Source organism: Polistes dominula, unplaced genomic scaffold, assembly GCF_049000335.1.
Source record: "Polistes dominula isolate Pdom_NZ unplaced genomic scaffold, Pdom_raw_medaka contig_15, whole genome shotgun sequence".
Lineage (NCBI taxonomy): Eukaryota > Metazoa > Arthropoda > Insecta > Hymenoptera > Vespidae > Polistes > Polistes dominula.
The window spans coordinates 9615005-9629982 of NW_028300915.1; the positions used below are offsets into that span (position 1 = coordinate 9615005).

The following is a 14978-nucleotide window of genomic DNA, read 5'->3' on the forward strand; positions in this document are numbered from 1 at the left end:
GATCTCTGGGTGGAATGAATAGCTGATAAAAACTACACTTCTCCAAATTCAAGCAATAAAAGAAGAATGCTGAATGCGATAGTCATAGATAGACACCAAAATCGTAGGATGTTTATCGAGGAAAATATAATTCGTCGTAAACTAAGTAAATATAAAAAATCATTTTTGTGAAACTCAGGTATAACATTTTATTGTTTACGATGGTTTTCTAATTCTCACTTTCATCTATATTTTTACGCTGTCTAACAAACATTTCAGGAATGACGAAATAAAGACGTTACAAAAAACATATGAAAAATACTGCTAGACTGAACGCGAAGGTTCTGGTACAAATGCAATAAGATATCTAATAGAGATCTTTTCTAGAAATGCTTTTTTCAACTCCAAAACCTGCCACACTTTGAGACCCTTATTATTTATAACATATATCTCGTCTTTATTTTTTGAACCACAAACTTATATTCTCTAAATACTCTCGTCTAAATAAAGATCTGAACAACGAAAAGTCCAAAGAACTCATTGAATCGTATCGCTCTCTCAGCTTATCGAACTGTGTACACAACGAGCCCCGTGGTAAACTCCACCAATTCACGCTGGGCATTCAGCCTGTTAAAAATGTTTTTATTTGATTAAAAAATTAACGTAAATTTCTTTATTACGTAAATATTATAATTAATAATATAATTTTTTTGTATTCCTGGCTCAATACAAGTTTTTGTATATTTTTTATAAAAACATATATAAAAATCAAATTCAATAGACATATTTTAATCTTTATGAATCGAATATATTTCATGAAGAAGGAAAATAGAAATGTGGCAGTAATTTACTTGCTTTTGAATGGAGTTTGTCAGCTGCTTCTAATGTACTCTGCAGTGTTGTCTAATTCTTTTTCTCTGATGTATCTTATAATCATTTTTTTTTTTTTTGAAAAATATTGCAGACAATACAATTATTATATTCTATATATATCATAATTATAATATTTGCGAAATAAAGAATTTAATACTAATTTTTCAATAAAATAGAAATATTTTTAAATAGAAAAGATATGACACGTTTGGTAAAAAAAAATACACCATATTTGCTATTATATTTTCAATAAAAATAATACAATTTACTGTACAAAAATAGAGAAAAGAAAAAATATAAATAAGAAGTCAACCCAATGAGATTTGATCCAGCGATCTATCGGTTACTTTTTATTTTTATTTTTTATAAATTTTTATTGAAAAATAATAATAATAGTGTGTACATGAATACATTTTTACAAATATATTAAGCCACTTAACCGTTTTACGTTTAGATTGTAGCACTTACTCTAATCTAAGAGTTTAATCTACAGTTCTTATATAATATTATAAATTTTATTCTTTGCTTAGTTAGAATTATCACTTGTGGTATATATATTGGTAATTGCTAGTCTCTGTAGGAATACAATATGAGAAAAGCTACTTGTGGAAATGTACCAGTTTTATGTATAATTAATCTATGAATGTGTTAAAAAGATATGTGGCTTATCATAAAGTAATTTATATTTATATTCAAAAGGCATATTGTAGCTTCTGAGTTTAGTGATATCTTATAGTAATTTATTGCACTTTAATTGATTTTCATAAAATCTTTCTCCTAGTTGTTTAATATAGACATCGATATATTCTGTGTTAGTTTCTTCATGTAGGTGTATAATTGGAGTATATCTGCTTGCAGAAAGTATCAATCTGAGGCATTTGTTCTGTAAAATTTGTAATTTCATTATTTGTGTTTTAGCTGCACTGCACCAGACAGGTGCAGCATATGTAATTACAGGCCTTAATATTGTTTTATATATAAGTTTCTTGTTTGAAGACGATAGTGGTGAGTTTATTACTAACTGTGGATATAATGTTTTTTTTTTATTACTGCATATGTTTTCGTTATAATTTGTTTCACATGCATATGATATGTTAGTTTACTATCGAGGTGGACTCCTAAATATTTCACTGGGGTGTACGGGTACGATCGGATGACCATATACTGTGATTAACTGGAAGATTTTATTGTATTTTTTACTAAATACAATTACTTCTTTTTTAGTTTCATTTACTTTTATTTTCCAGTTGCTGTAGTATTTTTCTAATAAGGAAATATGTATTTGCAATTGTTTCGCTGTTACTATTGCTGAGAATGAGTATGAGTATATGGCTAAATCGTCGACGAATAAAGCAGTATAAGTTTTTCCAAATTTATATGTCATTTATATGTATGATGAACAACTTCGGATCAAGAACTGATCCTTGTGGTACGCCTGCTCTGACTTTACGTTTGGTAGATTTTGCACCGTCCACTGTTACTATTAGGTGTCTGTCTTTAACATAGGAGTGTATAAATTTAATAAGGACTTCTGGATACTCGTATTTAATCAATCAAAATTTTATATAATACAGCATATTACCAGGCCTTATTAAATGCTTTTTCTATGTCAAGCAATGCCATCACGGTTACCTTGTTTCTGTTAAAGTTGATGCTAATGTCGTTTACTATTCTTGTAACCTGTTGTACTACATTGTGAGTTTGTCTGAATCCGAACTGCTCATTTATTAAGATTTCATGTTTACATTCGTGATTATAGAATTGTCTTAATATTATTTTTGAAGTGAAAACTTCTTTAGAATGGGAGTGATCTGAAAAGTAAACAAACGCAGCTATGTTGTAACGAAGCTATGAAACGGCTGCTATACTAAATAACGAGAGAAAAAGAGACAAACATATAGGATTGAGCCTGCGAGAGAGAGACGGAATATGGCTATACAGTTTTTCCTATTCTCGGTCTCCTCTTTATGCTATGCTTCGTAGTTATCGCTCCTAGTTGTATATGTGTGTGTTTGTGTGCGACTGCATACTACAAAGCGTGGACACGTATTCTTTCGATACTCGAAATGTTTGTAGGTATGAGCGATAGAAAGATAAAAAAATAAACAGAGATAAGCACGTAGGTATGCGACAAAAGTATAAGATCCAAACGAACCGACGGTCGAAATAAAGAAAGAAGGTGCGTGGTCTGTTTTTATTTTACCAAACGTGTCATTTCTTTTCTATTTAAAAATGTTTCTATTTTATTGAAAAATTAATATTATTAAATTATTTATTTATTTCGCAAATATTATAATTAACAATTATGAAATATATAGAATATAATAATTGTATTGTCTGCAATATTTTACAAAAAAATGAAATGATCATCAGATATATCAGAGAAAAAAAATTAAACAACATTTTAGAATATTTTTCTTATAAATATCCAAAGACATGTTTTTTAATTATAATATTTGCGTATTTAGGAAATTTATACAAATTTTTCAATAAAATAGAAAAGTTTTTAAATACAAGAAACTAGACACGTTACAAAAACAAATAAACCTTATTTACTTTATATTTCCAATAAAAATACAATACAACTTATTTTACCAATATAGCAAAAAATTATAGAAAATAAATTTTTTATAAAAAATGTTTAATATTATAAAATAAAACAGCGGAAATGATAAATAGATATTAAAATCGTTGTAATTCAAAACCCAATGAAACGAAAAAAATACTACCACAATTGTTCCCTTCTTTAACAGCATCCACAGTTATTAGTTGCAACACAAAAAGAAATACTTGTGTATGCTAGCCTATGATAAAGATATCTCACATTCACAGAAAGTGTGAAAAGTGTAAGACAAAAAAAATTCATCTACCTGAGTTTCAAAAAAATATATGTTACATTTACTTGTATTAGGACGGCGTATCTTTCTGTCGACAAATATTCTACAATTTTCGTCTCTATCTATGGCTATCGCATTTAGCATTCCATTGATGGATAGAATTTTGAAAATATTAGTTTTTGTCAGCTACCTACACCCTAAGGTCGGTTCCTTATCATGAGAAAAGAATTACAAAAAATAGGGAAGGTCTGTTGAAATTCGATCTACATTTATTATCTTTATTATCGATGCGATAATATTCATGCCTATAGTTTTTTTTTTACAACGTGTCATATCTTTTCTATTTAAAAATGTTTCTATTTTATTAAAAAATTAGTATTAAATTCTTTATTTCGCCAATATTATAATCAATAATTATGAAGTACATAGAATATATAATAATTTTATTGTCTGAAATATTTAAAAAAAAAAAAAAGGATTACCAGATACATCAGAGAAAAAGAATTAGAGAATACTGTGGAATAAATGAGAAGCAGCTGACAAATTCCATTCAAAAGCAAGTAAATTACTGTTATATTTTTATTTTGCTTCTTTATAAAATATATTTTATGCATAAAGACAATATGTCTATTAAATTTGATTTTTATATGTTTTTATGAAAAATATCCAAAGAGATGTACTGACCCATGCATATATGAAAATTATATTACAAATTGTGATATTTGCGTATTTAAGAAACTTATACTAATTTTTCAATAAAATAAAAACATTTTTAAGATGTTGAACGCCCAGCGTGAATCAGTGGATCTTACCACGGAGCTGAAATTTGAGACTCGTAGTGTACACAGTTCGATAAGCTGAGAGAGCGATACGATTCAATGCATTTTTTAGATTTTTCGTTGTTCAGATCTTTATTTAGACGAGAGTATTTAGAAAGATAAGTTTGTGGTCCAAAGAATAAGGACGAGATATGTTATAAATAATAAGGGTCTCGAAGTGTGGTAGGCTAGAGTTGAAAAAACATTTCTAGAGAATATCTTTAGTAGATCTTTCATTGAATTTTACCCGAACCTTCGTTCAGTCCAGCTGTATTTTCCATATGTTTTTCGTAACGTCTTTATATAGCGTTATATAGCGCAAGAATGTGGATGAAAACGGGAAATAGAATACCATACTAACAAAAAAAATTGTATACCTGAGTTTCAAAAAAAGGATTATTTATTTTTACTTAATTTCTGACGAATTATATTTCCTTTGATAAACATCCTACCATTTTGGTGTCTATTTATAACTATCGCATTCAGCATTCCATTTTTATTCCTTAAATTTGGAAAAGTGTACTTTTTATCGACTATTCCACTCACTAATCATACCGGTGACCTTTATTATATATGGTAATAATATTATAATAAATAAATCTTACAATTATCTTATTCTTGAAACTGTACATTCGTCTGATTCTTTAGAAACTTAATTTTTTAAGGTTTCACTTCTAACACGTGTGATCTGCACACATGATTTGTTTTTGTGAGTTTGCTTAGTGTACTTAGTAGACAAATTGGCCTATAACTGCTTAGGTCATTGCTCTTCTTACCGGGCTTAAGTATAGGAGTTACGAGTCCAGTTTTCCAGTGAGATGTGAAGTGAGCATATTTTATCGAAGCACTTATTATATATTAGGTCATTAAGTATGAAATGTCTGATTACCTAAAGCCTCAAGTTTGATACCAGATGTCTCCGATATTTCACTTCGATTAGAGACCCTATAGGAGGGACGCGCCATGTACATTACTGGGGGACAGGAACTCGTGTAGTCATGTAATTGCGCGTGAAATATTCAAACATTGAAATAATTATGAAATAATGAATTGCATCAAATACAGAAAAAAAATGAACTATATTTAATGATAATTAAAAATTTATATTAAAATAGAATAGGTTACACAAAAAAATTATTATAAATTCAATAAGAAAGATTCAATTAAGTTTGATTTGATAAAAGGCAATAAGTCTGTAAACAAACGATAAGTTATAGGTTAGGTTTGTACATTTATACTTGTAATTATTAAATAAGTAAATTAAACTTGCACTTATAGAAAACTACTAAAAAACCGAAACAATTAAACATAAATATCACAATAAAAACTATAAGTATTTCAAACTTAAACTAACCACAGCCGTTAATACATACTAAAGATAAACATGGCTGCGCGATGCAACGGAAGCTGTCCCCCCACATTTTCAGCCTTGCAACCTACATGGCGCGTCCCTCCTATAGGGTCTCTAACTTCGATCATCCTTTATTTTTTTTTGCATTAAGAAGATACGCCATCTGGCTTTTAGATGCACTTTTTTGTTTTTAATAGTTTATTGTATTGTCGTCTGGAGGTTAAATATTGTAAGCCATGGATAAGACAAAAATGCGAGTTATTTTTGAATATGAGTTCTGTTGTGGAACTAATGCAGTGCAGGCAAGCCGAAATGTTAACGAAGTGTTTGGCAAGGATGTGGCTAACGAACGTACAGTATGTCGATGGTTCGAAAAATTCCGATCTGGAAATTTTTATCTTCAAAATGAACCACTCGGGCGGTCTAAGAGCAAGGTGGATGACGACCAACTGAAAGCTGTAGTGGAAGCAAATCCATCTGAAACGACGCGTGGACTAGCAGCAAGGTTTGAAGTTACCATTCCAACAATATTAAGTCATCTGAAAGCAATCGGAAAAGTAAAGAAGCTAGATAGATGGGTTCCGCATGAGTTGAGCGAGCGTCAGCAACGGAATCGCTTCGAGGCTTGCTGTTATCAAGGTATCAAGACTAAAGGCGATCCATTTTTGCACCGGATAGTCACGTGCGATGAAAAGTGGATACTTTTTGATAATCACAAGCGTTCGGCACTATGGTTGGACAAAAATGAAGCGCCAAAACACACCCCAAAGCCGAGTATCCTCCAAAAAATACTAATGGTGTCTGTTTGGTGGTCCAGCGCGAGTGTTATACACTATAGTTTTATGAGAGCTGGGCAATCGATAACGGCTGACCTCTACTATGAACAGTTACAAGAAATGATGAGGCAGCTGCAAATTAAGCAGCCGAGATTGGTCAACAGGGACAGACCAATCCTCTTGCAGGACAACGCTCGACCACACGTTGCAAGATCGACGTTACTTAAACTACAGGAACTGGACCTAGAAACACTTTGTCACCCACCGTACTCGCCAGATCTCGCGGCAACCGATTACCATTTTTTCCGAACTTTGAACAATTTTTTGCAAGGAAAAATATTTAATTCCCAACATGCGGTGGAAAATGTCTTTCGCGATTTTATCACCAGCTGCTCTCCAGATTTTTTCGCTAGCGGTATTAATAAGCTATCGTTAAAATGGCAACGTTGTATTGATAGTTTAGATGCATATTTTGATTAATTATATTATTTATTGTTCGAGATATAATAAACCAAACTTTCAATCTCAAATCAGACATTTCATACTTAATGACCTAATACATTATTTGTACTATTATTTTCTTTGGTAAATTTTTAAGAATTATGTTTTGTATACTTTCCAATCCAGGCGTTTTTTTTCGAAAGTAGTTTATTTATTTCTTGAGTGATTTCTTTAGGGTTGATGAAATATTAATGAGCTTCTCTAATTACTGTAGTTTCCAAATAGTTCTTTACTGTTTCTATAACATTTTTCTGCGCTGTTATATTGTTTGTGAGATTAATATTGTGCACATCTTCAAACTGTGTAGCCAGTAGATTAGCTTTTACTTCGGTTGTTACAGCCTCAATACCGTTTTTCTCCAGCATAGGTATTGTATTGTATTCTGTCTTAAGGATTTTTGTCATTCTCCAGAGAGAGTTATCTCCTTGGGATTGAGTTTTTGAAGTTGTTTATTCCATTTTTCATTTCTATATTCTTATTTTTCTCTTAATAGTCCTATTTGCTTCATATAACTCCATTTTGACTTGTGGCATTCGAGTTTGTTGCCACCTTTTCCTTATCTTAATTAAATTTAGTACATCACAAGGCAGTCTATCATTAGTATTACTTACTTGTCTAATAGGAATACTTTGTTGAACACAATAGTTAATGTTATTTGTAAGTTTTTGTACTTCTAAATCTATTTCTTGTGAGGATGTTATTTTTGATGTAATTTGTACTCTGTTATTTAATAGTTTACGAAATTTCTCCCAGTCTGCTTCTTCGTAGATGTAGCATTTTATGTTTCTATATTTTTTGTGCTGAGTTCCAAGGTAAAATATTATTGGATTATAATCTGAACTTAGCTCGTGTTGTACTTCTACATCTGAAATGTTCCTTACATTTTTATTAATTACTATGTCTATAGTTGATGGTGTTGTATTATTGGGTGGGTAGTTGGTTCATTCGGAAACATTATTGCACAATTATTATTTTGTGTGAAATCATGTAAAATTTTCCAACTCTTGTTAATTCTGTTGCAATTCCAGGCAAGATGTGTTGCATTTAGATCACATACGATCAGTACCATTTCTCCAGTGTTCATTAAGGTATTAATGTCCTGTTCGTTGAGAATCACGTAAGGCCTCCTGTAGGTTGATATTATGTTGATGCCACTTAACAATTTTATTCCAACTACTTCTAATGTTAAATTAGCATTAGTACTGAGTAGTTTATGTGGGATAGTAGCTTTAACGAATATAACTACCCGTCCTGCGCAGTTATCACGTTCTTTTCTGTAGCAAATATAACTTTTAATTTTTAATTTATCCTTGTCAGTAAATTTAGTTTCATTAAGTAATAATATATCTATTTTATTTCTATCTAAATATTCTATTAATTCACCCACTCTTCCTCTTAGTCCATTTGCATTCCAACTACAAATTTTTAATCTGTCCATTGTGTCTCCAATGAATCAGTGAAGTTAACAAATACAAGAAATTGTTCCCTTCTACTATGACATTGTTCTAATTTTTCCCTTAATTCTTTTACTAATTTAAGCATTAAATTGATATCGCAAATCTGATTTATTTTGTTAATTTCTGATGATAGTTCTGTAATTTTAGAGCTTTGGTTAGTAATAGTGTTTGTGAGTGTGTTTTCTTGATACGTACTGTGTGTTTTTATTTTGAAATAACATACTCGTGGCGTTCCATGGATTTATAGAAGATACTTTTGTTTTAAGAATTAGAAATTCCTTGTTATTATTTAGTTGGAGTGTTTGCATGGACACCTTACCTTTTTGTAAATTCTTGATTTTAGTACTACTGTTTTTATTTGTAAGCAGATTGAGTCTGCTTTGATATACTTTACATACTGTTGCATTTGCTGAATGGTCTTCGCCACAATTGGCACAAATAACAGGTACATCTTTGGGTTTATTACAATCTTTTGTAAGATGATTTTTGGAACATTTTAAACAGACTGGTTATGACTAGCAATTTAAGGTTGCATGTCCCCACTCTTGACATCTATAGCACTGGCTTATTCTTTTCTTGTTAATGTATGGTTCCCAGGTGATTATTGTATAGTTAAGGTAATGTACTTTTTGCTTCAGTTGTGTTAGAGTTGTGTCAGCGTTAACGTTACCATAAACAGTGGCCTCGCTATGTTTTTCATTAAATTAGCTTGGATAGCGTTAATATCTTGTTCATTTAGTTCTTGTACTATTTCTATTGTGTTGTTATTTGCATGGAGCCCTCTGATTACAAATATGCGTTTTTATTGTCTTTTTCTATAAATGTATGAAATTGTACGCTGCTATTTTGCCAATGTGTTTTTAATGATTGGTAGTCTTGTTTGGTTGTAGTATACACTTCTGTGTAGCCTTTACTGTACTTTACATGAAATTTATCTTTTAGTATATTTTTAGAAATATATTTATTTATTAAGTATATTTATAATATACACTTAGGTGTGGTTAAGAATTTGTTATGCTCACTTATTTCCCCATGTATAACCAAAGGCGGAGGTTTTCTGACTGGTTTGGTTTTATGAGTTTTTGGTTGATCATCAGTGCGATGAATGCCATTTTTATTCTTCGCTATGTCTGAGTCTTCGTCATCTGTTTCCATGTCGCTAAGAGCACTGTATTTGTTTGATGTAGGTACATTAAAGGTTATGTTCCCTTCCAAAATTTTGCTTTTTGTTTCTTAGATTGAATATCAGAAACTTGTACCTTTTGTAATTTCCTTTTATTGGTTTTAACTATATAATTAATTTTGCATTTTTCTCTCTCTGATGCATCAGAGACGACACTTGCATATTGTAGGTTAGTATCGGTAATATTAACTTCTTTACCTTTGCTTATATATTGCACTGTTATATATTGCACAATTTAAGAGTTTCCGATCTATATCTATCACATACGTGATTTCAGTCTGTTATTCTTAATTTTCTTTGAGATAATCATTAAATTCGGGAATGAACTCGTGGACGCGTACCGAACCGAACCGGACCGGACAAAAGTTGGACGAGAACTGTATCGGTTACTAATTTAGGTCGATACGCATTACGCTACAACTATAGTTGATATTAGATTTAAAGAAATAGTATATAGCAGTGGTTCCCAAACTTTTTTGTCCTATCGCCCCCTTTCCTGAAAAAATATTGCATATCGCCTCTTGCCCTCTTGAAAATTTATTTACTTTTTAATTTCTGTAATTTTCTTAAATATGTGACCTTTTTTTTATTTTTGAAGTGAAAACTTCTTTAGAATAGGGGTGATTTGAAAAAATGAAACATTGCAGCGATGCAGCGCTTTTTATGCTCTGCTTTGTAGTATCGCTCCTGGTTATATATATGTGTGTTTGTGTGCGACTACATACTACGAAACGTAGGCTCATATCATCTCGATACTAAACCTGTATGTATGTAGGAACGATATAAGAGTAGAAGATTAAACAGAGATAAGCGTGTAGGCGACAAAAGGATAAGATACAAACGAACCGACGGTCGAAATAAAGAAAGAAGGTGTGTGGTCTGCTTTGTAAGTTGTGTAAGTGTGTAAGTCTGTGTGAGCTGTGTGAGTCTAGAAGGTTCCCGAACGATACCGATGCTTTGTCTATTGCATCAGACCGGACGTTTCGGAAAATTCGAAAACCACATGCGGATGGATATAAAAGAGCGGGTATCGAATCGTCATGAGTAGTCGCTAGTCGTCATCAGTCATTGTTGTCGTCATTCAGTTGAAAAAGTTCAGTTACGTATATCGGTTGTTATCATAAGATTGTGAATCCTTTATTGTATCTTTTCTAATACTTATTTTAAAGATAATTTATCAGTAGGATTAAACTGGGTGTACGTTAACCTCACACCTCTCTACACTAAACCCAATCCTACATGTATATATATATATATATTTGTTTCTTTCTATGGCTATCACATTCGACACTCTATCTTAATTGATATAATTTGGAAAGTGATAGTTTTTGTCAGCTATTCCACCCAGAGATCATACCAGTGCCCTTTGTTATATATGGTAATAATATTATAATAAATAAATCCTACAATTATCTTACTCTTGAAACTGTGCATTCGTCTCATTCTCTCGAAACCTAGATTTTTGAAGGTTTCACTTCTAACACGTGTGATCTGCGCACATGATATTTTCAAATCACCTTCATTCTAAAGAAGTTTTCACTTCAAAAAGAAAATTTCCTGCTTATCGTAGTAGCCGACTAAAAGGAAATTAACTCGTTAAAAAAAGTTCGAATTTCTTTAGAGAAAGAAACTTTTTCATTATCGTGGAAAACAACCTAATCGAATTTTACGTCGAAATGTAGAAAAAAGTTCTCTAATCGACATTGAAATGTACCGAGAGACATTTATTTGATGATAACATCGCGATCATACACTTTGCCACGAACTATACTCACAAAATTATTAATTTACGCAAACCTTAATAGCTTAGAATTCTCGTGAGAAAAATATGAAGATAAATGATGTGTAAAAATAGAGAAAATTCTAGAAGGTGATGAATTATCTATTAAAATATAAATATAGATATTATATATAGTAAATCATAAGATTATATGCTTACTTACTCAAGAACTTTGAAATTATTTCTTCTGTGTAAATGGACTTTGAAATATTAAGAAAGTTGGTTTTCCTGAATCATTTGGAAAATAGTAAATGTATGGGAAAATTTAATGCTACGGTAATTATACAAAATTACTAGCAAAGAGACCATTTCAACTTTCTACTATTTTTTTTAAGTAAATAGTACTTATGTGATTGTAATTTTTTATTCTTTTTTATTTTATTTAGTTTTTATTTTTTTTTTTTTTTATTACGAAAAACAAATGACATAAAATTTATTCTATTACTATCTATCTTAAGTATTATAAATGGTACCTAATATATACTTATTGTAAGATGATTTCTTTTCTTTTTTATTTTATTATCTTTTTCTCCTTTTTATTGTTTTTATAATAATAATTAAATAAACGAATGAAATTAAATTTACGAAGATGTATGAAACAATCGAATCTCTAATAACTCTGATAATATAGGGAATAAAATAATTATATACTTATCGAGTTCTCGTTAGAATTCATTTCTGCCTGTCTGTCTGTCTGTCTCTCTCTTTCTCTTTGTCTCTTTCTTTCTTTCCATTCATAATCAAAATTTAATTATCAAAATTATTAAACGATTTCCCGCGTTAGTTATATAAATTATTATGAACGAAGTGGAAATGTAGGTATAAATGCATATATACGCGAAAGGACATAATGGAATCGATAGGATTCGATATATTGATAAAATAAAATTGGGTGATGAAGATACACAGAGAACAAAAAAACCACACACATACACACATCCAATAAAAAAATAATAATTTTAATTCAATTCAAGAGTACAAAGACACATACATCTCTTAATAAATGAAACTATTATTTATAGGAACTATTATTATTTTATATTTCGAGAAAAAGCAATAAGAATATTTCTTAATCAATTTTCATTTAATATAAACAATTGCATTGTTTCGAACGTTATGTAAAATGTTATAATGAAAAAAAAAACGTGATTCTGACTATCATTTTTTTAAATATTCAATTTGCAAGTATAACGACCGACCTACACCATACAAACTCACATCCACACTCATATACATGTACTCATAGAAATATACAACATGTAGATATAGAGGTTGGACAAGAGAGGATTCATAACGTGGAGTGTGGTTATAACGGAAATGAAATTTGACCTCGACTCTAGGAACATGCGACATTGCGAATACAGTTATCTTCCATTCGTCAATTAGTGTCCTCAAAGAGGTAGATCACGTTGAGCGTTTAACGTGGAATGTCTTTCAATTAATGCAAATCATAAAGATCTACATATGTAGATACATTCATACTCCCTCTCTCTCTTTCTCTCTCTATTCTTTTTCATTCTCTCTCTCTCTCTCTCACTCTTTAACAAAAACTCTTTCTTTCTTTCCTTCTCTCTCTATTCAGGAACGTACAAAGCCAATGAAAAACGCATTAGTGGTTATATATTAAGAGGATGCCTTGGAAAGTACGTGAAATTTAATATGAATCATGTTCATTTTCTTCTTAAGAAGAGTAAATATGTCTTAGAAATAATTTATTATACATAGGCTGGGATACTTTAATTAGAATACATAACTATAAGAGATATTCATGGTTCTTAGTGTAACATAATGGTATTTAAACGAAACGCATGTGAATGGTTAAATAATTTTGTTGGCCTCAAATTATATTTCTTTAAATGAAATAGTATATTTTGTTTTAACAACACTTACTTAAAATTTAAAAGTACTGAAAGACTATCACTTAGCAGCATTTAAATTAAAATAATAATTAAATAAATAATTAATAACAGTCTTCATACAGTTTCTTAGACGTGAATGAAATTTAATTTAGAATCTCTAATTTTATACTCATCCATTATTTTAATTCACTAGTGTAATAATAAAATTTCTTTAAATGTTTTAATAAATAATTCGAACTCTAATAGTAAAAATATTTTGTTTATAAAATTGTAAATTTAAATATCTCATCCGGCAAATACATTGATAATTCCTAAATTTAAAACCGAGATTTTAATCTTACAATCTAACAATAATTATTTAATAAATAATTAAACTAATAAAGTATCTTTAATAATCTTGTAATTATAATAAATTTATCGAAGAAATTTTATCCATATAAGAACTTAAAATATTATTATAACTATGAAGAAATATCGCCTTTGATGGAAATCGTATGGCTTGTCCATAGTAAAAGATTAGTCTCGACGTAAATGGCCGACGGGCTGTGAAAATATAATTAAATAGTATCCTGGAACTAGCATCGACGAGCGTATTGCGCGTATGTTAGTCATTCGAAATTGATGGAACGTCCCCTATAAAAGCAGCAACATCGTGAACTTTAATAGCACTCACAACCCACGTGGATGGAAACGTATATTAGAGTGCTGCTTTCATTGTATTTCGTGTTAAAGGACGTAACCCAGCTTCATCATAAAGAAGGATTCGCATACGTTTCTTCCTGTTCTATTATTTTCATAGATATCATCTAAATGAAATTTATTAATTATAATTATTACAATATTCCCAAATAAATGAAAAGCGAAAAGTTTTATCAAATGATAAAACGAATAACGAACATTTTCTTTCATAGTTTTAAACTATTTCATTTTAGGATCAATTTTTGGTTCTTTTATTATTTTAGACTATCTGACAGCTCGTGACAGAAAAAAAAATCGAATAAAGAAAAGAGCAAGAGGAGAGAGAATAAGCTTGTAGAGCTTGCAAGTAACAAGAAACGAGATCATCTAAAATGTAGGTAGACATTTGGGTTACGTTGACAAGAAAGGTCGCAGCTTTTCTTATGCATATAAAGGATTGGAGGGAACATTGCTGAAACCTATGAGTATTCATTTTGTGTCCCAGTTTCCTTTAGTTCTTGACCACCGTATATACCGATAAGATTATACAAGATTTAGTTTTTCTATTTTCGAATATTATGTTATAGGGTTATAGGGAACTTTTCTCAAGGTCGTAGGTGCCAAATTTTAAAGTCGATTTTTTCATAAACGCGAACATTAAAGGTATGTAGTTACGAAGGAAAGAAAGTAAAAAGCATTAGGGTGAGCCTCTGAAAATTTAATAAGACAGCTATACATGAAAAGAACTCAACCATATAATGTTCCTAATGGAGGTGTGGTTTTTGTGAACGTTAATAAAATTTAAGAAAAAAACTAATTAAAAATTCAAAAGCATAAAATACAATTTTAAAACGCGATCTTTTAACTGTAATTTATCAATATTTTA

The 14978-nt window shown here is 30.3% G+C and overlaps 1 protein-coding gene and 1 long non-coding RNA gene across 8 annotated transcripts in view; both read right to left on the minus strand.

Annotated features, from left to right (window-relative positions):
- 5-HT2B (5-hydroxytryptamine receptor 2B) overlaps positions 1–14978 on the minus strand; it is a 116464-nt gene that overhangs the window by 62154 nt on the left and 39332 nt on the right. The window contains exon 1 of one of the 7 annotated variants that reach the window (XM_089170148.1): positions 9615–10286. The exons of the other annotated variants lie outside the window; for them this stretch is intronic. Coding sequence (XP_089026274.1) covers positions 9615–9747 — 133 coding nt within the window. The 5' untranslated portion in view covers positions 9748–10286. Of the gene's footprint in view, positions 1–9614; positions 10287–14978 lie in introns of those variants that run through there. 7 annotated transcript variants of the gene reach the window in all.
- LOC149033259 (uncharacterized) lies at positions 5590–7539 on the minus strand. The gene is made up of 2 exons (XR_016175875.1): positions 6622–7539; positions 5590–6397 (listed from the first exon to the last, which is right to left on the minus strand). It is a non-coding gene; the product is annotated as an uncharacterized LOC149033259 (long non-coding RNA).